This window comes from Somniosus microcephalus, chromosome 5, assembly GCF_052327205.1.
Source record: "Somniosus microcephalus isolate GS21.2 chromosome 5, FLI_Smic_1.0, whole genome shotgun sequence".
Classification (NCBI taxonomy): Eukaryota; Metazoa; Chordata; class Chondrichthyes; order Squaliformes; family Somniosidae; genus Somniosus; species Somniosus microcephalus.
Genome location: NC_140991.1, coordinates 181,948,518 through 181,976,500, shown reverse-complemented (window position 1 = coordinate 181,976,500; position 27,983 = coordinate 181,948,518). Strand labels below are relative to the sequence as shown.

Below are 27,983 nucleotides of genomic sequence, written 5' to 3'. Positions count from 1 at the left end.
AATATTTTGCTGATCCTTCATCGTCGCTGGGTCAAAATCCTGGAACACCCTACCTAAGCACTGTGGGAGTACCTTCACCACATGGACTAGCGGTTCAAGAAGGCGGCTCACCACCACCTTCTCTCAAGGGCAATTGGGGATGGGCAATAAATGCTGGCCTTGCCAGCGACGCCACATTCCAGGAACTTTTTTTTAAAAAGGCAAACACCACCCAGAATGCTTTACCGTGTGATGTGACTTGGAGAGAGGATTTGAAGCACATGTAGCAGTCCATTTTATGGAGATTTGAAGGACTTTTACACTGTGTAGCAGGTGCAATAACTTTTTTTGGGAGGGAAAGGAATTAAGACACAGATAATTTAAATAACTTGTATAATTATGCAATGTTGTTGAAATTTTAGGATTTAATCTGGATGGTGAATCTTGGATTCCCAAGGGCTTTTATGGGTATTTAAGATGTAACTGGGCCTCTTTGATATTCCAATGATATGGCCCACTTTGTGTGCCCTGGTATAGATTTATTGCAGCAAAATGGTATTGTAAACACTGCCAGATTAGGCACTCTTGATTTTTGGGCTAGAAACTCCCCTTGAGGAAGCAGCCGTACTTGAGATGGCTTATTTGGCAACGGAACCTAATGTAAGGTAGTTGAGTATTTCACAGAGGGTGGTGAATCTTTGGAATTCTCTACCCCAGAGGGCTGTGGAGGCTCAGTCATTATGTATATTCAAAACAGAAGTCGATAGATTTCTGACTAAAGGGCATCAAGGGATATGGCGATAAGGCCGGTGAATGGAGTTGAGGCAGAAGATCAGCCATGATCCCATTGAATGGCGGAGCAGGCTTGAAGGGCCGAATGGCCTGCTCCTACTCCTATTTCTTATGTTCTTAAAAGAAACTTTAATTGCAATTAATTTTGTTTTCAAAGCAGTTCATATGACAAGTGCTTATTTTTAATTGTGTGGATGTTGTGAAATGGTAGCCCATGTCTAATGATGCATAAAGTTTATTTGCCTGCCATAATCATTTGAACATTTAAACTTTTTATGTATTAAATGGCAAAACTCTAGCTTAAAGCCAATTTATTGCAGATGTTTTGTAAAACTAACGCCCCCCCCCCCTTAAAGCCTACCTCTGACGAAGCTTTTGGTTATCGGCCCTAAAATCTCTGTGGCTTGGTTTCAAATTTTATTTAACACTCCTGTGAAGCGCCTTGGGACGTTTTATTATGTTAAGGATGCTATAGAAATGCATGTTGTAGTAGCATTTGGAGTGCTGAGGAGAAAACCCAGAACTTTATATAAAGGTCTAATATTCCAACAACCTCTGGATCTTTTCATTGTCTCAATTTCTCTCCTCCCCTCACTCGCCTTCTAATCGGGAGGTGCTGTTGTTTGGCAAAGTCCTCTACCTGTGAAGGCTGAAAGCCAAGTCACTTGATGTCTGCTCCTACCTCCCCACAAACCGAGCAATCCCGGTAGACCCATCATTTCAGCCTGTTCCTGCCCCATGGAAATTACTATTTCTTGTCTTTTTTTGTTCTCCTTGTCCAGCCTCTTCCAACTTAGATCCGTGACTCTTGCGACACTCTCTGCCACTTCAACCATTTCTAGTTTCCTGACCTTAACAATCTCCTTGTCCCTCCATTCCTCACAAGGACAGCCTGCTTCTTCCTTGAGCAGTGGCCCAATCAGTCCCCATCCACCACCCTCCTCCGCCTGGCCGAACTTGTGTTCACCATTGAGCAACTTTTCATTTAACTCTACTCACTTCTTCCAAATAAAAGGCATCATTATGGCAACCCTTGGAGAGGGAGAATGTGGCGCAGGTGTAAAGGGGGTGGTGGTGGTGGAAGAATGTGATCTAGGCCTAATGGAGGGTGGGAGAACATGACCTATCTTCCCAGCCAATGTTCCCCGTCATTTATTTAGGGAGTGTGACTCATTCCGTGTGAACTTTGCCAGTCCTGTGCAGCAATGCTAGAGAGCTGTGCTGTTTATAGGGAACGTTGTTAGACCTGAAGCACATTCTCTCTCCTCCCGCCCCCACACTCTCTCTCTCTCTCTCTCTCTTCCCCTCTTCTCCCCCCCCCCCCCCCCCAAAAAAAAAGTTGTTCCCAACCTTCTCTGTACAGAGCTGAGTAAAGTGTGCAGGTCGCAGCTTCCACACCGTTACTGCACGCACAGAGGGACCAGACACACTGGAAGTAATCACTAAACTTACTGTGGTTTCAGGCACTGGCCTGTGTTTTTCCATGTGCTTGAAGAATGATGCACATTTTTTAAGGACTTAGTTTGGAATGTGAACCCAGCCATACCCTTCTCTACATGTAAATCAACTCGAACTGCATGCAGTTCTGTTCTTCAAAGAACCTGTCTAATAATTGGCGAGTCTTAAAAGATGACACCGAAGTGCTTATGACGGTACTATATCATGGTGGAGAGAATTTATAGGCAAGGCTTCCCATCCCCTATCATTAAATTCAATGTAGTTCAGTACAGAAGGGTTTTTTAAATTCATTTATGGGATGTGGGCGTTGCTGGCAAGGCCAGCATTTATTGCCCATCCCTACTTTCCCTTGCGAAGGTGGTGGTGAGCTGCCGCCTTGAACCGCTGCAGTCTGTGTGGTGAAGGTACTACCACAGTGCTATTAGGGAGGGAGTTCCAGGATTTTGACCCAGCGACCATGAAGGATCAGCGATATACTTCCAAGTCCGGATGGTGTGTGACTTGGAGGTGGTGGTGTTCCCATGTGCCTGCTGCCCTTGTCCTTCTAGGTGGAAGAGGTCGTGGGTTGGGAGGTGCTGCCAAAGAAGCCTTAATGAGTTGCTGCAGTGCATCTTGTAGATGGTACACACTGCAGCCACAGTACGCCGGTGGTGGAGGGAGTGAATGTTTAAGGTGGTGGATGGGGTGCCAATCAAGCAGGCTGCTTTGACCTGGATGGTGTCCAGCTGCTTGCATGTTGTTGGAGTTGCACTCACCCAGGCAAGTGGAGAGTATTCCATCACACTCCTTGTGCCTTGTAAATGGTGGAAAGGCTTTGGGGAGTCAGGAGGTGAGACACTCACCGCAGAATACCCAGCCTCTGACCTGCTCTTGTTGCCACAGTATTTATGTGGCTGCGCCAGTTAAGTTTGTCAATGACATCCTATTCCAACCATTGTCAATCATATTCAATACTGAAGGAAAGGGGATGCATCAAAGTTTAGTGTTCTATTAATCAATAGAGAGATTAAAACTAAATAAGCTTAAAGGATGAGATTAGTGCGCACATTACTAAAGATGATCTTGAGGAATATACAGTGTAGTAAGGAGATGAAAAGGGTGATTAGGTGGCCTTAAAGGAAATAGAAAAATAGTAGTTGATGTAAAAGCATGGTAATAGCTTCTTTAAGCATGTGAAAATAAAGGGTAGGACCACCCAGGGATAAAGAAAGGGGTTAGATTATGGTGGGTGAAGGTATAGCAGAAATATTTTTTTTTAGTGTAAATTCCCCAGGGTGATCGTTATGAGGAGACACTTGAAATACTGGGACTATTTCCACTTGAGCAGAAAAGGCTTTTGGTGATACATTTATGCCCTCTAGTTTCTTACTGACCAGTGGGAATGATTTTTCCCAATTTACCTGATTAAAACCCTCTTGACTACCTCAAACTTATTTGTTCTAATGAAAGAATTCCTCCAGTTTCTCATGTCTTCTCATAACTATAACCTCTGTTCCTGAGTATCATAATCCATCTATTCTGTACCTTCTCCAGTGAAAATCCAATGCAACATAAAATATAGCTTTTAATTATGGACGCTGGTTTAAATTTCCATCAGGATATGGCCCACCACTGCATAATCTAACAAAACATTGGAAATGGCAAATGGGTCACAACATTGCATCTGAAAATGAATTCAAAACTCCTATGTCAAACTGGTCCATTTGAAAATTGAATTATTATATGTCCACATTTGCCTGCAAGAAGCAGTTGCACCTGTAGATGGTGCTGTTTGATGGGGTTTTAAATGTTGAACCAAAACCAGAAAATGTTGGTTAACATGCAACAGGTCAGGCAGCATTTGTGGAGATACCAGACAAGTTAACGTTTTGGGTACAAACCTCTCTTCAAAACTGGCAAAATAAAAGATGGGGAGGGGAAAATATATTAACCCAACAAAGCCACAAAGGGAGCCATTGGTAGGCAAATCAGTAATTGAAAACTGGGAAGCCTCGGAAAGAGGAGATGGTCTAGGTACAGAGTAGACACATTCCCATGAGGGGGAAAAGGATGGGCTTCCAAAGCCAGAGCCTGGAAGACCAAAGATATCTGAATTAAGATGAGACAGAAAAAGGAACCTTATGACAATTGTAAGTTTCATGCGTATAGGTACAATTTTTTAAGAAAGAGAAACTGAGAGAACATGGAAAAATATTGAGGGATCTAAAAAAAATTAAAAACAGGAAGTATTCTCTCTCAGTCAAAAGAAAAATATTAAATAAAGGTCTGACGGTAAAGATAACCACAACACCTTGCATTTATATAGTGCCTTTTAATGTAGTAGAACGTCGCAGGGTGCTTTACAGGAGCATGATCAAACAAAATTTGACACTGAGCCACATGAGATGACGATGGGGCAGATGACCAAAAGCTAGGTCAAAGAGGTAGGTTTTAAGGAGTGTCTTAAAGGAAGATAGAGAGACGGAGATGTTTAGGGAGGGAATTCCAGAGCTTAGGTCCTCTGCAGTTGAAAGCACAGCCGCCTATGGTGGCGCAATTAAACTAGATGTGCAAGAGGCCAGAATTGGAGAACTGCAGAGATCTCTGAGGGTTGTAGGACTGGAGGCAGTTAGAGATAGGGAGGGGCGAGGCCATGGAGGGATTTGAAAACAAGGATGAGAATTTTAAAATTTAAGTACTGCTGGACCGGGAGGCGGTGTAGGCCAGTGAGCACGGGTGATGGGTGAATGGGACTTTGTGTGAGTTAGGATATGGGCCAGCAGAGTTTTGGATGAGATCAAGTATGTAGGGTGGAAGATGGGAGGCTGGCCAGGAGAGCGTTGGAATAGTCGAGTCTAGAGGTAACAGGCATGGATGAGGGTTTCAGCAGCAGAAGAGCTGAACGGGATGGAGTCAGGCGATGTTACGGAAGTGGAGGTAGGCGGCCTTAATGATGTGGATATGTGGTTGGTAGCTCAACTTGGGGTCAAATACAACTCCAAGGTTGCAAACGGTCTGGTTCAGGCTCAAATGGTTGCTCGGGAGAAGAATGAAGTCGGTGGCTAGGGAACGGAGTTTATGGCAGGGACCGAATACAATGGCTTTGGTTTTCCCAATATTTACAACAACTTTAGGGAGATGGAGGGGTTTAGGAAGAGAATTCCAAAGTGTGGTTCTTGGGCGACTGATGGTGTGGCTGCAAATGGAACGGTGTAGGGAAGGGAGATGCAAAAGAGGTCAGAGTCTGAAGAACAGAGCATTGTAGGGCCGCAGGAGGTTAGAGATGGTAATGGGGAGGGGTGAGGCCCTGAAGGGATTTGAAGACCGGGATAAGCATTTTAAATTTGAGGCATTGGTCATGCAGTTTGGCAGCACCAAGGTGGTAGAGCTGGATGTTGTGGCCTCTCGGAATCTTGTCTATCTCTCCTGCAACTCCCTGTTTCAATCTCTCATCAGATTTCTGCCCCACTACAGTTTCAAAATAAAGGTAACCAAAGTCCTGAATGGCAATCACTGACTCCAGTGCATTATCTCTTTCTCCCCCGCCACCCACCTGGTGATCTCTCAGCAGCTTGTGACACTGTCGACCACCCCATCCTCCTCCAATGCCTCTCCTCCATTGTCCAGCTCAGTGGGATTGCTCTCATTTTGTTCCACTCTTGCTTTCAATCATTGTCCGAGCATCTCTAGCAATGGCTTCTGTTCTCGCTCCCGGATTGTTACCTTGGGAGTCCCCCAAAGATCGATCTATCTTCCTCACCTACATCCTGCCCTTAGGCGGCGACATCCACAGACCTGAAATCCGCTGCCACCTGAATGCTGACTACATCCATCTCTACCTCGCCATCATTTCTCTCGACCCCTCCACTGCCTCTGCGCTGTCAGGCTGCTTATCTGATATTCAGGCTTGGGGGCGCTTCAATTTTCATCCACCTAAAACATTGGGAAGACTGAAACCATGGGGAGATTTTAATAGGAGGGCAGAATTGGTGCGTGGGAGGCCTGAAGTAGGTGGTGCACCCGCAAGTTTTTTTCTTTCATGGGATGTGGGCATCGCTGGCAAGGCCAGCATTTATTGCCTATCCCTAATTGTCCTCGAAGGTGGTGGTGGTGAGCCGCCACCTTCAACTGCTGCATCCGTGTGATGAAGGTACTCCCACAGTGCTGTTGGGTAGGGAGTTCCAGGAATTTTGACCCAGCGCCGATGAAGGAACGGTGTAATATTTCCAAGTCGGGATGGTGTGTGACTTGGAGGGGAACTTGCAGGTGGTGGTATTCCCATTCGTCTGCTGCCCTTGTCCTTCTAGGCGGTAGAGGTTGCAGGTTTGGGAGGTGCTGTCGAAGAAGCCTTGGCGAGTTACTACAGTGCATCTTGTAGATGGTACACACTGCAGCCACGGTGCGCTGGTGGTGGAGGGAATGAATGTTTAAGTTCATGGATGGGATGCCAATCAAGCAGGATGCTTTGTCCTGGATGGTGTCGTGCTTGTGTTGTTGGAGCTGCACTCATCTAAGCAAGTGGAGAGTATTCCATCATCATTACCCCTGTCCTCCCTGATTTGCGTTGAGTCCCAGTCCCCCCAACATCTCATTAAAAATCCTCAACCTTTTTAAATCCTTTCCTGTCTTTGTACCTCCCACAGCCTTGTTTCTCTTCCCTTCTTCCCAACAAGGGGGTAGACTAGGGTAATGAAGTGGATGTAATATAAATGGACTTTCAAAAGGCCTTCGATGCGGTACCATATGGTAGACTCATGACTAAGGTCAGAGCATTTGGAGTCAGGTGACCGGTAACAATGGATAGCAAACTGGCCACAAAACAAAAAATAAAATAGGGGTTAAGGGTAATTACTCAGACTGGTGAAAGGGGAGAAGTGATGTTCCACAGGGATAGGGGCTGGAACCTCTGTTGTTCACCATTTGCATAAATAATTTGGACTCTGGAATCGGAAGTACTATATCAAAATTTGTGGATGACACAAAATTTATAGGTATAGTTAGTATTGAGGGAGACTGACAAAATATAAAAGACATTAACAAACTTGTAGAATGGGCGTGACAAATTAATTTCAATATAGATAAGTGTGAGGTGGTGCATTTTGGTAGGAGGAATAAGGAGTCCACCTACTTGAAAAGTAAGAGTCTAAATGGGGTAGAGGTGCAAAGAATCATTAAAAGTAGCAACACCGGTTTAAAAAAAAAAAAAAAAAGTGCCATAAAAATACAAACCAAGCACTGGGGTTCATTTCTAGAGGAATAGAATTCAGAAGCAGATAAGTTATGTTAAACTTGTATATAGAATCTTGGTTAAACCACACTTGCACTGTGCACAATTCTGGTCTCCATATTACAAAAAGGATATAGAAGCACTGGAGAAAGAACAAAAAAGGTTTACAAGGATGATACCAGAACACAGGGTACAACTCTCGGGAAAGGCTGAAGAGGCTGGGGCTCTCTTCTGTCTTTTATATAAAAAAAAAGAGAAGGCTGTGGGGAAAATGCTAGAATCCATTATTAAGGAAGCGGTAACGGCATGTAGAAAATTATATGATTAGGCAGCGTCAACATCGTTTTATGAAAGGAAAATCATTAACAAATCAGTGTTCTTTGAGGATGTTACTAACAGGGTAGATGAAGGGAGACCAATGGATGTAGTATATTTGGATTTTCAAAAGGCATTCGCTAAGGTGCAACATAATAGGTTGCACAAGATTGAGTTGGGGTAATATATTAGCATGGATAGAGAATTGGTTAACAGACAGAAAACAGAGTAGGGATAAACTGGTCATTTTCAGGTTGGCAGGTTGTAACTAGTGGGGTGCCGCAAGGATCGGTGCTTGGGCCTCAGCTATTTACAATGACTTAGATGAAGAGACCGAGTGCAATGTATTCAAGTTTGCGGATGATACAAAGCTAGGTGGGAAAGTATGCTTCGAGGAGGACACCAAGCACCTGCAAAGGGATATAGACAAGTTAAGTGTGGACAATAAGGTGGCAGATGAAATATAATGTGGGGAAATGTGAAGTTACTCATTTTGGTAGGAAGAATAGAAAAACAGAATATTTTTTAAATGGTGAGAAACTTTGATGTTCAGAGAGATTTAGGTGTCCTCATACAGGAAACAGAGCTAGCATGCAGGTACAGCAAGCAATTAGGAAGACAAATGGCATGTTAGCCTTTATTGCAAGGGGATTGGAGTACAAGAGTAAGGAAGTCTTGCTACAATGATGCAGGGCCCTGGTGAGACCACACCTGGAGTACTGTGTGCAATTTTGGTCTCCTTATCTGAGGAAGGATATACTTGCCTTAGTGGCAGTGCAACGAAGGTTCACTGGATTGATTCCTGGGATGAGGGTTGTCCTAATGAGCGATTGGGTCGATATGCTCTGGAATTTAGAAGAATGAGAGATGATCTCATTGAAACATGCAAGATTCTGAGGCTGATTGACAGGGTCGATGCTGAGGTAGTTTACCCCTGGCTGGAGAGTCTGGAACTAGGGGACATAGTCTCAGGCTAAGGGGTTGGCTATTTAAGACTGAGGTGAGGAAATTTCTTCAGAGGTTGTGACTATTTGGAATTCTCTACCCCAGAGGGCTGTGGATGCTGAGTATACTCATGGCTGAGATATTTTTGGGTTCTAGGGGAATTGAGGAATATGGGGATCGGGTGGGAAAGTGGAGTCGATGGCGAAGATCAGCCACGATCTTATTAAATGGCGGAGCAGGCTCGAGGGGCCATATAGCCTACTACTGCTCCTAGGTCTTCAGTTCTTATGTTCTTTGGTCTAAGATTGTGAAAGGGTTTGAGATGGTAAACGTAGAGAAGATGTTTCCAATTGTGGGAGAGACCATAACTAGGGACCGTATATCTAAGATGGTCACTAATAAATCCATATGGAAATCAGGAGAAACCTCTCCAGAGAGTATTAAGAATAGCATAGATGCAGTTATGGGGAAGCTAGATAAGTACAGGAGGGAGAAAGGGATAGAAGGATACAGTACACTGAGGTTAGATGAAGTAAGATGGGAGGAGGCTTGTGTGGAGCAGAAACACCAGCATAGATCTGTTGGGCCAAATGACCTGTTCCTGTGCTGTGAAATCTATTTTAATTCTATGTAACCTGTACAGTTGAAATATTCTACACAATACCCATAGAAAAAACAAGTGGGGGGAAAGCAAGAATTACTTTTTAGATGAAGCTGGCTATTAGCTTCATGAAATACTATGTTTCAGCGCTACTTTAAAGTTGAGTCACCATTCTATTTTTAAAAAAATCATAATTACAGTTTTGAACTTTAGGGGATCTTGCTCAAACTTTCTAAATTATACTTTTCCACTCCACAATTTAAAAGTAGGCAGAAATCCTGAATGGATACTGTATTTAAGATTTTGAAAAAGCTTGCAAGTGTTTCTAATTATTGAAGGGTTACAAAATTACTTCAGTTTTTGTCTAAAACCAGATACAAATGTGCACTGCCTGCAATCTATCACATTTTCAGTTGAAGTAGAATATGTTCTATGCAATAGATCATTTTGTAATACCTGGTACCAATTGTGCTATGGTTCAGACTGAGTACTTGCATAAAGGTTGTATTTGTTTCATACAATGCATCAAAGGTTGAGTACTGTATACAGTGGACTATAATGCCCTTGTGCAGATCACCAACAAAGTGTTTTCCCCTGTGGTAAGAAAATTACAAGAAAGATTTCTTTGTCATGTTCTGGAATGTAGTTCTGATATTTGCAATGTGTATGCCAAATGTATGTAAGGCTAATACATTCTTTGTTTCATAAAGTAGACTTTGAATTCTGTAGGGAAAGATGCATGTTCCTGAGTACATTCACTTCCCGTACCTTTTTTCTTCTAGGTCTTGGATAGTTTGTTAGCTCAATATGGTTCAGTGGAGAACTGCGAACAAGGTACGTAACTGAAAGAAGTGTGTTTAGTATTTCTAAATCACTATTATAATTGTTATCTCTTCCATTTTTTTAACATCACTCTTACAATTTTTGTTCTGCAGTAAACACAGAAACTGAGACTGCAGTAGTGAATGTTACATATTCTACCAAGGAATACGCTAGACAGTGAGTATTGCATCCGACTATAGAAATCTAACTTTTTAATAACCTTTGTGCCAGTGGATGTGGGAATCTATATCTAGGTATAAGTAATCGTTCATGGTCCCTCCAATTGTGGAAAAGATAATTAAGTGCCAAGATGTTTACATAATATTACGTATGATATACAGCAAAAAAACAGGCCATTCGGCCCAACCAGACCATACTAGCGTTTTGCTCCACTTGAGCCTCCTCCTCTCTTCATCTAACTATCAGCATAACCCTCTATTCCCTCATGCTTACCTTGCCTCCACTTAAAAGCATCTATACTATTCGCTTCAACTACTCATTGTGGTAGTGAGTTCCACATTCCTACCACTCTCTGGGTGAAGAAGTTTCTTCTGAATTCCCCATTTGATTTCTTGGTGACTATCTTCTATTGACGGCTTCTAGTTTTGCTCTTCCCCACAAGTGGAAACATTCTCTCTCTATCTACTCTATCAAAATATTCCATAATTTTGAAGACCTCAATTAGGTCACCCCACAAGTCTTCCCTTTACAAGAGTAAAGAGACCTAGCCTGTTCATCCTTTCCTGATGGGTATAACCTTTAATTTCTGGTATCATTCTTGTAAATCTCTTTTGCACCCTCTCCAGTGCGCCTCCTTTTTATAATGTGGCGACCAGAATTGTATACAGTACTCGAGTGTGGTCTAACCAAGGTTGGATACAAGTTTCGCATGACTTCTCTACTTTCCAATTCTATCCCTCTAGAAATAAACCTTAGTGCTTGGTTTGCTTTTGTTATGGCCTTATTAACCTGCGTTGCTACTTTAAGTGATTTGTGTATTTGTACTCTGATCCCTTTGCTCTTCTACTCCACTTAGATTCCTATTTTCCAAGTAATATGTGACCACCTTATTTTTCTTACCAAAATGTAATACAGGAAACTCTCTCGTTTTAAACGGCACCTAAATATCCAGAATTCTCTAATTAACCGGCAAAATTCTCACTCCAAAAACACCTCAATAACCGGCAATGTTGCCGAGTCCGAGTCTCCCGTGGTGGCCGAGTTAGTCAGTGGGGGTAGTTCTTCAAACAGCCACTACTCTGCTTCTTGGCGCTGTCGGAAGTTGGAACACCCCAGTACCCCTGTAACAGGAGTCTGACTCTCCCGCGCTGCCGGTAGTCTCTTCTGATCCGTCATTTTACAGGGGTACTGTGTGTCTCCCACGCTGCTGATAGTCATTGCATTGCATTACCCTCAACTGGCAGTACTGTACTTAATCAAGCATCTTCCACCATCCATTTAACACAACATTCTGTAGGTGAGTACCCAATTACTGTACGCTGCACATTTCTTGACTTTAAAAAAAAATGTCTTTGTTAAAAATAGCCTCTGTAGATAACCCTCTCCGTCATCCGGAATTTGTGATCAACTGGCAACACGCTGGACCCGTCAGTGCCAGGATACCAAAGCGTTTCCTGTACCTCACATTTATCTGTGGTGAAATTCATTTGCCAATTATATGCCCATTCTGCAAGTTTATTAATGTCGTTTTGTAATTTGTTAGTCTTCCTCGGTATTGACTATCTACCTCTTCTCCCACCCCGCCCCCCCCCCCCCCCCAACAAAAAAAAATTGGTGTCGTCTGCAAATTAGTGTTTTTGATTCCAAAGTCTAAATTGTTTAATATAAATTGTGAACAACATTGGTCCCAGCACTGATCCTTGTGGGATCCCACTTTCCTCCACCTGCCGCTCTGAATAGCTGCCCTTTATCCATACACTCTCTGCTTTCTGTCTTGAAGCCCGCTCGCTATCCATTCTGCCACTTGTCCCCTGACTTCGCATTCTCTAATCTTATTCATTAGTCTATATAATGTGGTACCTTTATCGAAGGCCTTTTGGAAATCTAGATAAATTATAGCTACTGCATTACCCTAGTCTACTCTGTTGCCTCGTCAAAGAATTCAATGAGGTTGATCAAGCAAGACTTTCCCTTTTGAAATCTATGCTGACTATTCATTATTATATTTTTAGTTTCTAGATGTTATTTTTTCCTCTTTTAGTATGGATTCAATTATTTTTCCTACCACTGTTAAGCTGACTGGTCTATAGTTCCCTGGACATGTTCTATCTCTTTTTTTAAATTACATAGAATATACAGCACAGAAACAGGCCATTTGGCCCAATTAGTCTGTGCTGGTGTTTATACTCCATGAGTCTCTTCCCATTCCATCGACCTCATCTCAGCCTTTCAGCGTATCTAGCATATATAGGTATTATATGTTAGCTATCCACCAGTCAGCTGGCATTACATCTTAAAACAAATTATTAACCATAATAGTGCCTCTGCTATCTCTTCCCTAGATTCTGGATCAGGGGTTTTATCCTGAGTTTGATTTGTTTATTTAATATTTCTCTCTCTCTTTTAAATGTGGTTATATCATTTCTAATCTTGTCTTCCGATGTCATGCCCACGTGATCTGTCTCCCTGGTAAATACTGAAGCAAAGTTATTATTCAATGTTTATGCTATTTCGCTATCGCTGCCTGTGATTTATCCTGACCATTCCTTAGTAGCCCTATTCCCATCCCAACTTTTTTTATGTGTGCCTGTAGAATATTTCACTCTTGTGTTCCTTGATAATTTAATTTCATAGTTCCTCTTCGCCTTCCTAATTTTTTTTTTACTTCTCTCCTAATTGCTTTGTATTCTCCCTTGTCATGCTCTCCCCTGCTGTCCATGTACTTAGTGTATGCCTCTTTCTTCACCCTCAATTTTTCCCTTATGTCTTTATTCATCTATGGTGTCTCATATGTTTAACTTATTTTTTAGCAGAATATATTTTTCCTGGACTGTGTTGAACATGGCTTTAAATGTTTCCCATTGCTGTTCTGCAGGATTGTTTGCCAAAATTGTTGTCCATTTTATTTTCCCAAGTTCTATTATCAGCCCCTCAAGATAGGCTTTTCCCCAGTCATATTACCCTGGTTTTCGTCATACTTATGTCCTTCTCAATTATTATCTTAAAGCATTATATTATCGTCACTGTTGCCTAGATGGTCCCCTACTTTAACTTCTCATTGGCTCTGGTTCATTCCCCCGTTACTAGATCCAGCAGCAAATCCTCCCTTGTTGGGCTTCTTGCATATTGGGTGAGAAAGGAGCCCTGTACACATTGTAGGAACTCCATTTCCTTATCCCCTTCACCTACCTCTTCTGGCCAATTAATTTCAGGGTAGTTGAAATCCCCCATGATGATGATTCTGTTTTTTACTCATTTCCCTCATTTGTTTGCATATTTCTTCCTCCACCTCCCTTCTACTATTCGATGGTCTATAGACTACCCCTATTAGTGTAATCAATCCTTTATTATCTTTTATCTCTCTACCCACATGGATTCTAGTTCTGCCTTACTGATGGCTGTCACTTTTTTCTCCTGTCATTGTTATTTCTAATAAATACAGCATGTACAGCTACTCCACCTTCCCTTTCCCCCTCTATCTTTTCTAAATACAAGAAGCTCTTTTTTTATCCGGGACCGGCGTGGTGCCGGTTGATCAAAAAGTCTGGATTACAGAGAGGTATACTTACCAAAGTACGAGAGCCCCATACATGGCCACAGGTGCAGGAGACCCAGTTACACGGCACTTGGGCAGGAATCCCTGTCGCACGGCCACAGATCCAGGAACCCCGGGTAGATGGCCACTAATATATAGTAAAACTTAACTGAACCTACTCCTGAATTTTGCCGGTCGAGAGATTTCCGGATATTTAGGTGCTGGTTAAGAGAGTTTCCTGTATGTTGTTCCCTGCAGTGTTTAATTCCCAGTCCTGATTTTTCTGTAACCATGTCTCAGTAATCCCTACTATATCTGCTTCCTCACAATGTATTATTGCCTCCAGTTCCCCTGTTTTATTAGATGCTCTGTGCATTGCTGTACAGACAGTTTAACTCATTTCTAATAGCAGTTCCTCTCTTTTTAACTATCTTTTTACACTCCCGTTCTGTGACTCTATTTATTCCTTGGCCATCTATGTCCTCTCTTAGTTTAGTCTTTCCTATGTTCTTTCCTGTTTCATTTATAGTTAGGCTGGTTTCATTTCTTGTAGATCCCTTGTTATGAACACTTCGTGCATTCAGATAAAGAATCTTTAATTTTAATTTTTTACCACTATTCCCTGCTTTCACCTTTATTTGCTGATTAAACTCCATCCCTTCCTGTCACACTCTGCTACACTGCTCCATTGCCTTGATTTTTCTCTTTAGATTTCTAAATTAGCCCTCACCAGACCCCTGCCCGCCCCCTTTTAGTTTAAAGCCCTATCTGCAACCCTAGTTATTCAAGTTGCCGGGACACTGGTCCCAACCCAGTTTAAGTGGAGCCTGTCCCAACGGAAAAGCTTTCTCTTTTCCCCAGTACTGGTGCCAGTGCCGCATGAATCGAAACCCCTTCCTCCCACACCACTCTTTGAGCCACGCATCTAACTCTCTGATCTTCTTGTCCCAGTGCCAGTTTGAACATGGCTCGGGTAACATTCCCAATATTATTACCTTTTGAGGTGCTGCATTTTAATTTGGACCCTAGCTCCTCAAACTCAGCAGAACATCATTCCTAATTCTACCTATGTCATTAGGTCCTACGTGGACCACGGCAGCTGGATTTCCTCCTCCTCCCTTTCCCCCCCCCCCCCCCCCCACCCCTCCCCCTCCAAATGCTCCTCCAGCCATGAAGAGATATACTTAACCCTGGCACTGGGCAGGTGACACAGCCATCGGAACTCCTGGTCACAGCTGCAGAGAACAATATTTATCTACCTCTTTATGAACTTCCTGGCACATAACTTCAAGATTCACTCCACTGATGTCTTTCTCCTGAAGATGCAAGAAAATGTTTATTGCCCATCTCTCCATTCCATTCCTCTATCCCGGAATTGTAAATATTAGCATTTAATTACATGGCCTGTTTGAGCTGTACATTCTAACACACAAGCAAAATGCTACGGATTCTAGAAATCTGAAATAGGAACAAAATGCTGGAAATACTCAGCAGGTTGGGCAGCATTTGAGTAGAGCGAAACAGTTGTTATTTCAGGCTGATGACCTTTCATCAGAACTCTAAGAAGTTTAGAGATTAACAGTTTTTAAGCGAGTACAGAGGCAGGGGAGGGAAGGCCTGTGATATGATGGAAGGCAGGAGTGATTAAATAAGAGATGATGCTGCAGGGCAAAAGGAGGTGATAATGGGATAAGTGAAGAAACAAAAGATGGGTCTGGAGGAGCTGTAAATGGCAACACCGGAACCATTACCAGCACCTGCTCATTCCAGCCTTGGTCCAAACATGGACAAAAGAGCTGATTTCCAGAGGTGAGGCGAGAGTGACTTCCCTTGACATCAAAACAGCATTTGACCTAGTGTGGCATCAAGGAGCCCGAGTAATAAAATTGAAGTTGATAGGGATCCAGGGGAGAAAACTCCACTAGCTGGAGTCATACGTAGCACAAAGGAAGATGGTTGAGGTTGTTGGAGGTCAATCATCTCAGCCCCATGACATCAATGCAAGAGGTCCTCAGGGCAGTGTCCTAGACGCAACCATCTTCAGCTGCGTCATCAATGACCTTCCCTGCATCATAAGGTCAGAAGTGGGGATGTTTGCTGATGACTGCACAGTGTTCAGTTCTATTCACAACTCGGCTAATGAAGCAGTCCATGCCTGCATGCAACAAGACCTGGATGACGTTCAGGCTTGGGCTGATAAGTGGCAGGTAACATTCATGCCACACAAGTGCCAGGCAATGACTATCTCCAACAAGCGAGAGTCTAACCACCACCCTTTGACATTCAGTGGCATTACCATCATCTAATTCCCCCACCATCAACATCCTGGGGGGGTCGCCATTGACCAGAAACTTAACTGGGCCAGCCACATCAATACTGTGGCTACAAGAGCAGACCAGAAACTGGGTATTCTGCAGTTGTCTCACTCCTGACTCCCCAAAGCCTTTCCACCATCTACAAGACACAAGCCAGTAGTGTGACGGAATACTCTCCACTTGCCTGGATGAGTGCAGCTCCAACAACACGAGAAGCACGACCCCATCGAAGAAAAAGCAGCCCGTTTGATTGGCACCTCATCTACCACCTTAAACATTCACTCCCTCCACCACCGGTGTACCATGGCTGCAGTGTGTACCATCTACAAGATGCACTACAGCACCTCGCCAAAGCTTCTTCGGCAGCACCTCCCAAACCCATGACCTCTACCACCTAGAAGGACAAGAGCAGCAGGTGCATGGGAACACCATCACCTGCAAGTTCCCCTCCAAGTTACCCACCATCCTGACTTGGAAATATATTGCCGTTCCTTCATTTTCACTGGGTCAAAATCCTGGAAAACTCTCCCTAACAGCACTGTGGGAGTACCTTCACCACATGGACTGCAGCGGTTCAAGAAGGTGGCTCACCATCACCTTCTCGAGGGCAATTGGGGATGGGCAATAAATGCTGGCCTTGCCAGTGACACCCACATCCCAGGAATGAATTTACAAAAAAAAAACTTTTTTGGGGGGGGGGGGTGGGTGGAAATGGGTGCAGTGGTTATGATCTTAAATTATTGACATAATGTTGAGTCCAGATGGTTGTAAAGTGCCTAATCGAAAGATGAGGTGCTCTTCCTCAAGCTTCTGTTAAACTTCATTGGAAAAGTATGAGGCCAAGGTCCAAGCGGGACAGAGAATTAAAATGGCAAGTGACTGGAAGCTCCGGGTCATGCTTGTGGACTGAACGGAGGTCTTCAGCAAAGTGATCACCCAATATGCGTTAGGTCTTCCCAATTTAGAGCATCGTGAGCAGCGAATACAGTATACCAAGTTGAAAGAAGTACAAGTAAATTGCTGTTTCACCTAGGAATGTTTGGGCCCCTGGACGGTGGGATGGGAGGAGGTGAAAGGGCAGGTGTTGCATCTCCTGTGCTTGCATGGAAAGGTACCGTGGCAAGGGGAGCGAGTGTTGTGGGTGAAGAGTTGATCAGGGTGTCTCGGAGGGAGCAGAGCCTTTGGAATCCTGGTAGGGGAGTGGAAAATGTGTTTGATGGCATCTTGCTGAAGATGGTGGAGAATGATCTGTTGAATGTGGAGGACTATCTTGGGAGGGAGGGGAAGGGGTGAGGGCAGAAGTATGGGAAATGGGACAGATGCAGTCGAGGGCCCTGCCAACCACAGTGGAGGGGGAGTCCTTGGTTGAGCAACAATGAAGAAATATCTGAAGCACTGGTGTGGAAGGTGGCATCGTCTGAACAGATGTGATGAAGATGGAGAAACTGGGAGAATGGAATCGAGTCCTTGCAGAGAGTGGGGTGGGAGGAATTGTAATCGAGGTAGCTGTGGAAGTCAGTGGGCTTACAGTAGATATTAGTTGACAGCCTATCCCCAGAAATGGAGGTAGAGAAGTCGGGGAAGGGAAACGGGCCATTTGGCCCAACAGGTCCATGTCAGTGTTTATGCTTCACACATCCTCCTCTCACCCCTCGTCATCTAACCCATCAGCATAACCTTCTATTCCTTTCTCCCTTGTGTTTATTTAGCTTCACCTTAAATGCATCTGTGCGATTTGTCTTCATTACTCCATTGAGCATTCTGCGTTCTAACCACTCTCTGGGTGAAGAAGTTTCTCCTGAATTCCCTATTAGATTTATTAGTGACTATATTCTATTTATGGTCCCTAGTTTTGGTCTCTTCTCTCCACCCCCACCCCACCAGTGGAAACATCTTCCCTACACCTAACCTTTCATAATCTTAAAGATCAGGCCACCCTTCTGCTGTCTCTTTTCTCCCAGCCTGTTCAATTTTTCTTAATGGGTATAACCTCTGAGTTTTTATATCATCCTTGTAAATCTTTTTTGCATCTTCTCTGGTGCCTGTGTATCCTTTTTTTGTAATATGGAAACCAGAACTGTGCACAGTAATAAGTGTGGTCTAACTAAGGTTCTAGCTAAGTTTAAAGTAACTTTGTTGCTTTTGAATTCTATCTCTCAGGAAAGGAACCCCAGTGCTTTGTTTGCTTTTTTATGGCCTTATTAACTTGTGTCGCTATCTTTTCGTAATTTGTGTATCTGTAACCTTAGATCCCTTGCTTCTGTACCCCATTTAGACTCTCTATTTCCAAGGAGAATGTGGCCTCCTTATTCTTCCTACCAAAATGTGCTATGAATTCTATATTGAAATATCTTTCCCATTCTGCAAGTTTATTAATGTCTTATTGGCTATTTTCACATTCTTTCTCCATATTAACTACTCCTCCAATTTGGTGTCATCTGCAAATTTTGAAATTGTACTTCTGATTCCTAAGTCCAAATCGTTTATCTAAATGGTGAACAACACTGGTCTCTGCATTGATCCCTGTGGAACATCACTTCCTTCCCACTTTGTGCCAGTCGGAGTAAATACCTTTAACCTCCTACTCTCTGTTTATGGTTTTGTAGTCAGCATGCTATCCAGTCTGCTACTTGTCCTGTAACTCTACATGCTCTGTAGTGCTTTAAAATCATTTTCCGCTAAGTGACACTTTTTCATTAATTTTAATTCTTTTAATTCAACCTTCAATTTATCCAAAATCACTTTGCTGGCAGTCTCATTCCCCTTCTTGTTCCAACTGACATCGTTGTGCCATTTTTACAGAAAGTTGGACAATATACAATACACTGCTTTATAACTGGAGTGTTATAACTTGTAACCTCAATTGCATATTTTGCTGCTAAGGGGCAGCTGTTTAAAGTCTGCCACTTTTTAAGGTTGCCATCTCTAACTGTAAATAGACACCTGCTAAGTTAATTACAAGTTATTTCTACAGGTGATGTAAGTTTGCAGATTGGTGCTTGCACACTTCTGGCTCCAGGCCAGAAGAAACCAGCATAAAATTATGGTCGTTCTTTCTTTCCCCCTCCCCCAGTGCATATATAGAGTTTGGCAATTTGCATTGTGACAGATGTGTACTTGATGCTAGATTTACATATAAAAGCAGATTACCCTTTCCAAAACTATTCGTGTGTTTGCCACTATTGTTTTAACTGGAAGCCAATCCACGTATTGGTCACTGTGTGAAGGCACTCCTGGAATCGATCTTAAATTTGCCTTTTAATGTGGATGGTTTTTATTTAATAAAAAAAAAAATCATTTTTTTAATTAAAACTGCCATTAACCATGTTCCTGAATTACAGGAATATCCTGTATCTGGGCTGGCTGATTGTTACAAGGACTTGAAGTATTTCATGCATAAACACTTAGCTAACAAATCCATTTGTCTGGCATCCTGTATAGTGTGGATATCTGCAGATAATGAAGGATAACTATCAGGAAGGAAGGACTGAACAGACTGGGGCTTTTCTCTTTTAGAAGGGAGACAGCTGAGGGATAACCCAATAGAGGCCTTTAAAATTATGAAGGGCTTCGATAGGGTAGACAGAGAAAATGTTTCTGCTTGTGGGAAATCCAAAACTAGTGGTCATCATAAATATAAGATAGTCACTAATAAATCCAGTAAGGAATTCGGGAGAAATTTCTTTACCCAGAGAGTGGTTAGAATGTGGAACTCGCTGCCACATGGAGTAGTTGAGGCGAATAGCAGTTAATAGATGCAGTTAAGGGGAAGCTAGATAAGTATACGAGAGAGAAAAGAATAGAAGGTTATGTTGATGAAGTGGAGTGGGAGGAGGTTTGTGTGGACCATAAATTTCACCATAGACAAGTTGGGCCGAATGGCCTGTTTGTGCTGTAAATTGTTTGAAATTCTATGTTACTGTGATGGGGGAAACTAGGGATTTTTTTTTCTAGATGGATGAGCTAAATGGAATTGAACAGACTTCATCTGTATTTATCTTTGGCTTTTAACTGCCAATGATAAATACAGATGAACAGTTCAATTTAGCTCATCTGTTTCAGGTAAATGGTTATTGGTGGTGAGGTGTAATCTCCAATTAGATTGGAAAAAAATGCTTTGAAAACTTGGGGGTGGGATGGGAATGGTTTGTAGTGTCCTTTCACTTTAGATTTAAAATCAGACCAGACTGACTTAGATAAAAGTTTGGTGCCTGGAGTCTTTGCAATGAGTTGATACTCCACCTCTATTGGATATGTTAAGATTATTAACACCTACAGATTGGCACTAAAATTTGCCTTATCTCTGGCCAAAGGGATAACTGGTGTGGAAAGTGGTAAAATTTACATTGGCATAGTAGGGGGTGCTCTTAACTTGGAACTGAGGCACATTTTTGGCCAGTGTTGATTATATTCTGTATCTGATGGTATGCATGAATATGTGTGCTTTATGTTGCCACTCGGTGATCGATTCCCTTCCTAAAGGCACCCTTAAAATAACAGTAAGGGAGGAAGAAAATGGTGTAAACACTCAGCAGGTGCAGAAAACAGAAGTTAATGCTTCAGGTATGAGCCCTTCATTGCTGGAAAATATTACAGATGAACAGCATTTAAGAAGCAACAGAACAAGGGCAAGGGGAAAAAACACACGTGTGTGTGCGCGCACACAGGAAAATAAATAGAATGACCTGTAAAATGCTTAAGTGTTGTAAAGTGATACACGCATGAGACAATAGGAGGCATAATGAGATAAATCAAAGAAATAATAATACTTATATTAGAGTGTGTGTCTATGTCTCTAAAGGGGTGAGGGATAGGCTGAAGGTAAGGGCAGTGTGTAAAAGTTGGCAAAGCCAGGTAGGCTCTAATGGCCCTGGAGCTTGGCAGACAGGTCAATGTCAAGTATGCACATCACCTTTGCCAGAACTTTGTTCTGTTGGGGTGTCCCCACTCAACCACCAACCTTTAGAAAATTAGTTGTGTCATGACGTGGTCTAACTTTATTTTTGGTGAATGGTCACTGATCATTCAGATATTGATTGACCTCTTTTCAATCATTTCTGATTTCTAGCATTTGTGTTTTGAATATCAGAATCACTGGTGTTTTATAAAAGGGGCTTATGAGTGTGCTGTTTTTATTAGATTACAGCGAGTGGTTAGGGTCTGGAATGCACTACCTGAAAGGGTGGTGGAGGCAGACTCATCACTGCTTTCGAAAGGGAGTTGGATAAGTACCTGAGAGAAAAACTGTTAAGTATGTGTATTGTATTGAACAATTAACACAAAGACTTAAACGTATAACTCAAACAGGTCTTTACTGGTTGGAGGTAGGGACTATACTGAATACAAGATTACTGCACAGTGCTTATATACCGGTGTGTTCACCCCCGGTATTACGTCTACAGCAGCCTGAGAAAGTAGTACATCTCTTAAGGTGGAACAGGCTTAAGCTCTCTTAAGGTGGAACAGGTTACATACACAACACTCCTCCCTTCTTAGCTTTATAGTCATCCCCCCCATTTAACATAACGTAATAACATATATACATATATAACTTCATGTTTAACGTAACATATCACAGATTCAGTCTCTGCGGAAAACAGTTCACAGATTCAATCTCTACGAACAGTTGCAACATACTCTTAGTGGGAACAGTTTACAGGTTCAGTCTCTGTGGGAACAGTTCGTAAATTCAGTCTCTGATCTTAATTCGTTCCAGACAGCATCTTTTCGTAGTGTTCGGCCGGAGGTAGTAGAAGTAACAATATTTTAAACAATTATTATTTTCGGCCTCTTCTTTTTCTTTTCTGCCTTTTTACAACTCTTGTCGTTCCCATCTTCTCGGCGGACAGCTGTAATGCTACCAACTCTCTATGTTCTTTAGACCTTAAGTGCTTCCTCCGGATTTCAGCACTTTGGGAGTTTCCATCACAATTTGGGCATACCACATCCTCGTAGTATTCACTATCACTCAACAGGTCGAGAGGCCCTTCTACTTCTTCCTTACCCAACTGGACGCTATCCGACTGCTGTTCCTTCTCTATCTCTCTTACTTCCTGTAGTAGAGCCACCTTCTTCCGATGTTCCGTAGACTTTTGGTGCTCCTCCATGATTTCTGCACTTTGGGGGTCGAAGTTACAAGCTGGACAGGACATCGTAATATTCGGAGTCGTCCGACAGGTCATGGTAATATTCGGTGTCGTCCTGAGCTAGGCCAGCGAGAGGGTCGTCTATTTCCTCCATACCCAGCTGGACGTTAGCCAGCTCTTGTTCCAAATCCAGACATCTTTCCTGAAGAGACTTCTTCATGTGTACCTCTGCATCCAGCTTTTTCTGGGCTTTCAGCAAGTCGTTTACTAGTGACCTCATTTGTGATTTTAATACTTCAACTTCCTTTGGAGATTGATTGCTCGAACTATTCAGTCCCTCTACCGGAGCAGCTGTTTCAGCGGTCTGTTGTTCTACATTGACGTGAGTCAGCATACTTTTGGCATCCAATGGCTGCTCTGTTGCAGTCATTTCAGTCTGTGTCGTCACATCAGCCATCTCAATGACTTTTGAGAGCTCCGAACCCTTTTCCTTTGAAGATCGCAACTCGTGTTCAAGTTTTTCCCATTTCAGAGTCTTGTCCCTCAGCATATGAAGGAGTTGGCTGACCGTTAACTCTTCTGACACCAGATTATGGCACGCACCTTCAGAACCTGAATCAGCTTTGATTCGTTCGGCCTCCTCGCGCAGATGGTTGGTGTGCTCCTGCTCCATTTTCTCCATCAGTTGCTTCTGTTGCCTTTCCAGATTCTCCCACTCTGTAACAAAGAACTTTTTTATTTCATTCATCTCTTGCTCAAAACGGCGAATCATTTGTTCTAATTGCTGTTGTAGTTTGAAATGGAGTTGAGTTCGAGCCCAGTGTCCCTCAAAAATGTGCATATCAGTAGACTTGACAGACTCCGAATTCTCTGTTAAACTATGTTGTTGTTGCTCAGTGGAATTCTGTGCTGAAACTTTGTCTTTTGCACATGGGTTGGTCTTACCATCATCAGTTCTAGAGTCTGGGCTGATTATCTGCACCGAGTTCTCACTCTTTATGGCTTTTAGCGAATGCCAGTCCATATTTATGTTTCTAAACCACTCCCGGCCTAGTAGTGGTGGACCTCCCTCCGGTAGCACATATAAGTCCATTATTTGACTTCCTTCGCCCTTGTTGGCCACTGCAACCTTTATTGTCCCGATGGGGTACACTCTCTGCCCCGTGTAGGTTGTCACTATAATCTCCGTATCCTGTAGGGGAATATGTTGGAATAACCTTCTGTAATCTTTCTTATTCATGACCGACAATGCCGATCCAGTGTCCAATTCCATTTTTACTTGGACTCCTTCTATCTGAAGAGTAACCCAAATTGTCTGGAGGTCTGCACCCTTACCAACGTTGAGTACCCTTAAGCTAGCCAGTTCAATACTGCTTGCGTCTGAATCGGACTCCTGTTCGGCCACCTTGTGTACCTTTGCGTATTTCCCTTGCGGTGACTTCTTGTTGCTGGTCTTCTTCCCTGACCTGCATACTCTAGCTATATGTCCAAGCCTACCACAAGTTCTACATTCTTGGTTTTTAAACCAACACTGGTTCTGATCATGCGTTGTCTTTCCACAACGATAACATTTAACAGAACTCACACCCAATTTGTGTGCACTGAGCTCCGGTGACCGTAGCTGCATTACTGCCGTGCCTCTCGCTGCGGCTTCGTGTGCTGCTGCCATAGTGACCGCCTTCTCAAGCGTCAGCTCATTCTCCTCGAGCAGTCGCTTTTGTGTATCCTGTTTAAATAAACCACACACAAATTTGTCTCGTAGTGCATCTGTCAGTCCCGTTCGAAACTGGCAATATTTCGCTAATTTACGCAATTCCAGCAAATATTCATCATTGCTTTCATGCTGTAGCTGCCTTCTGTCGTAAAATTTAAATCGTTCCGCTAGCATCAGCGGCGTGGGGTTTAGATGATCTTTCAGGACAGTAACAATCTCATCGAACGTCTTATCCGCCGGTTCATCTGGTGATAACAGGTGTTTCAATTGCCCGTATGTCTTCGCACCCATTAAATTTAATAATGTTAGTGCTTTATCAGCCTCACGAATTTTATTGGCCTTACAATAATTTTTAACTCGTTCAACATATATGGCCCAATCTTCGATGTCACTATCAAAGTTGCTAATATTCCCGTGTTTAGGCATTGTAGTACTTTATCAGATTTGCAATTTCTCAGATTTTTTTTTTTACTGCTATCCAAGATGGCGGCTTGCCGTCGTCCTCCGCCCACAAAATGGCGGTTTTCCCGCACTTGGCGGTCTTCACCCGTCCCCCGACGCCATCTCCCTTCAGCCCCCGAGTGCGGCCCTTATCTCCGCCGCGATCGATAGCCCGCGCTGTGCACCGCGGCTTTCGCACCTTGAGCTTCTGCAGCCGCCGCGCCTTTCAGCCCAAGTGCGGCCCTTATCAGGGATTTCGATCGATGGCCCGGCTGCGCCTCGCACTTGAAAGCGGCCCGGCCCTTATCAGCAGATGCGATCGATGGCCCGGCTGCGCCCCTCACTTCAAAGCGGCCCGGCCCGGCCCTTATCTGCCGATCGCTATCGCCCTGTACCTCTCTCTTCCCCAGTCCTGTCTTCTACTCCGGTTCACAAGCTGATGGAGGCTTCAGGGTCCTAATGCCTGTCGCTTCCAGTGGGGTGGTGAGTGGTGAGGTTTGAACCCTCTCTTCAACCGCCGTGGAATAACTGCCGCAGGGTAAGAACCTGACTCGTCGCCAGTGTTAAGTATGTGTATTGTATTGAACAATTAACACAAAGACTTAAACGTATAACTCAAACAGGTCTTTACTGGTTGGAGGTAGGGACTATACTGAATACAAGATTACTGCACAGTGCTTATATACCGGTGTGTTCACCCCCGGTATTACGTCTACAGCAGCCTGAGAAAGTAGTACATCTCTTAAGGTGGAACAGGCTTAAGCTCTCTTAAGGTGGAACAGGTTACATACACAACAAAAACATTTGCAGGGGAGTGGGACTAGCTGAGGTACTCCTGCAGAGAGCCGGCATGGGCTGAATGGTCGCCTTCCGTGCTGTAACCATTCCACTATTCTACAGTCTCCACAATTTTATAAACAGTTCCTTTTTATTTATGGGAAGGAAAGTGCATGTATATCTAATGATGCAAGTGCTAATCATGTATTAATGGCTTCTTTCTTTAATAGGGCAATTGAGAAACTTAATGGCTATATGTTGGAGAATTACTCACTCAAAGTAACCTACATCCCTGATGAAATGGCTGGTCAACAGAGTTCACAACTGCCACCTTCACAGGCACGGCGTGGTTTTGGACAACGAGGCCCACCCAGGCAAGGGTCTCCTGGTGGTACGGTTAGACCAAAACAGCAGCAGTCCGATGTTCCTTTGCGAATTGTGGTTCCAACTCAGTTTGTAGGTGCTATCATTGGGAAGGAAGGAGCCACAATCCGTAATATCACAAAACAAACACAGTCAAAGTAAGTATTCCACTTGCAACTTCTTTTTTTTTCGAAGTGCATTCATTGTTATGTAGGCAAGCATGACCCACAGCAAGGTCTTACAAACATCAGATGAGATACAATTACTCCTGATAGTTTGAAGTCATTTTTGTGCTAAAAATATTTGAATTGTCCAATGTAAACAAACTTGAGCATTTAGTATGAATAAAATATTTAAATTCAAACCATTTTGAATTAAGTACAGAATGTCAATTTGTTTTTGATTAGTATTTGGCAGTACACAGTGAGCTCCCTGCTCTTCATGCAGAGGCACAGGATCTTTCATGCCACCTGAACAAGCAGACATGAAATAAAAACAGGAAATGCTGGAAATACTGAGCGGGACGGGCAGCACCTGTGGAGAGAGAAACCGAGTTAATGTTTCAGGTTGATGACCTTTCAACAGCAGACATGACCTCCGTTTGAAGTTTCATCTGAAAGATGGTGCCCCAAACAATACAGCACTCCCTCAGTACTCCACTGGTGTGCCGGTCTAGATTTTGTGCTCCAGTCTGATTCAGACAGGATTGGTAATCAGCCAAACTGATATTAATAAAGCGAGAAGTAATTGATATTCTTGCAAAAAGTATATAATAGTGAATGTACCATGCATTGGTGACCATTAAATTGGAGGAACTCCTGATTTGGATGTGTGTCTGTCTTTGGCCTCAATCTGTGGATTGATATCTGGAATGTGTTGCCTGTCCCAGATGTTATGCTTGGTGTACATTTTGTTGATGTCTGTTTCTTTCCTTGATAATGTGTGTTACTTTGAAATGATCTGTCACAATGTCTGTCTTTTCTTATGCTTGATCTATTGCAGTCTTCCGATGTCTTGCTGAATCTATCAATTCTGTATTTCTGCTTTTCATTTATTTGTATGTCTATTTGTTTCTGTTTTTTTTCCAGCATCTTCTGTGTTTCTGTCCTTGTTTGTGAGAGTGGGCATTTAGGCTGCTTAAGTGGCTGAAGGTGAGGACGTGGGGGCAGAAAGAGGCCCATGTCCCTTTTGGTCTGCTTGTGGGGGTGGGGGCAGCAGCAATCTTGTTAATTCTGCGTGGTGGACAGGGGGACCTACATTTCACTTCCAGGTCTGTCTTAATTGCTTGGGATGAGCTGGCAGTTGGTTCGCATAGAATGGTTACAGCACACAAGGAGGCCATTCGGCCCATTGAGCCTGTGCCGGCTCTCTGCAAGATCACTTCAACTAGTCCCACTCCCCTGCCTTTTCCCCATAGCCCTGCAAAAAAATTTCCTTCGGGTACTTGTCCAATTCCCTTTTGAAAGCCATGATTGAGTCTGCCTTTACCGCCCTTTCAGGCAGTGCATTCCAGATCTGAACTACATGCGGCATAAAAGTTTTTCCTCATGTTGCCTTTGGTTCTTTTGCCAAATTTCCAGATTCAGTGTGGGAACATAACGGGGAGGTGGGTTTATAAGTGGACGACACTTATGATGGGTCCCTTATTATTGTTTGGGCCACAACACGAGGATTTTTCCCGCAGTTGGATGATAAATTATCTACTGCTCATCCACACAAATCATGCTTTACAGCTTTTTCTTTACCTTCTGTTTGGCCCATTCTGGCAGTACATGACAACCGGTTTGCTGATTTACCATTCAATTTTTGTAGATAAATCTCGAGTGCACAACTTGGTTTTCTTTGCAAGTCACAGTATTTGATACCTAGGTTAATTTGCTTTCGAAATTTTCTTTGTTCCTTGTGGAAATTGTGAACTTGCTGTTAGTCACTTATACCCAAGGCAAGGCTTGCTGCAATGCCACCCTGCTCGACGCAGTTGAGAATTGCAGAGACTTCACAGAAGAATCTTTAAGATCAGTTTGACCATGTAACATTGGGTAGGGTGTCACTTAGTCATGTAATGATACTGAATCTGCTTGTATGTAGTTGTAGAATTTGGGGTGATGGAGAGCATATCATGCTCCCCATTAAAGCTGTAGATCTTAACCTCCTTTTGAGTTGAGCCCACCTCTAACCCCAAGTCCATAGAGGTAGGAAAATTTCCAGGCCAGTGACCTGAGTCGTCTACCGGTCTGTCTAGTAACTGGTTGAAGCCATTGCACAGACTGGGGAAAGGTGTGAAGATCTTTGAATGCAAAAGGGGAAAGAAGATAATAGAATTTAATTTTTTGGTCTAAATTTTGTTTACATTCTCTCTAGAAGGGGGTTTTATTGCTTCATATCATTGAACATTTACTCCTGATATTTGTATTTACCATTCGTTACTTCTCTTGTAAATAGCTTCTAGACAGT

The 27,983-nt window shown here is 43.1% G+C and overlaps 1 protein-coding gene across 4 annotated transcripts in view; it reads left to right on the top strand.

Annotated features, from left to right (window-relative positions):
• igf2bp3 (insulin-like growth factor 2 mRNA binding protein 3) overlaps window positions 1-27,983 on the top strand; it is a 147,255-nt gene that overhangs the window by 68,295 nt on the left and 50,977 nt on the right. For all 4 annotated transcript variants that reach the window (XM_085988470.1, XM_085988471.1, XM_085988469.1 and 1 more), the window contains exons 4-6: window positions 10,079-10,130; window positions 10,232-10,295; window positions 25,397-25,687. In XM_085988470.1, the coding sequence (XP_085844596.1) occupies window positions 10,079-10,130; window positions 10,232-10,295; window positions 25,397-25,687 (407 nt within the window). The remainder of the gene's footprint in view (window positions 1-10,078; window positions 10,131-10,231; window positions 10,296-25,396; window positions 25,688-27,983) is intronic.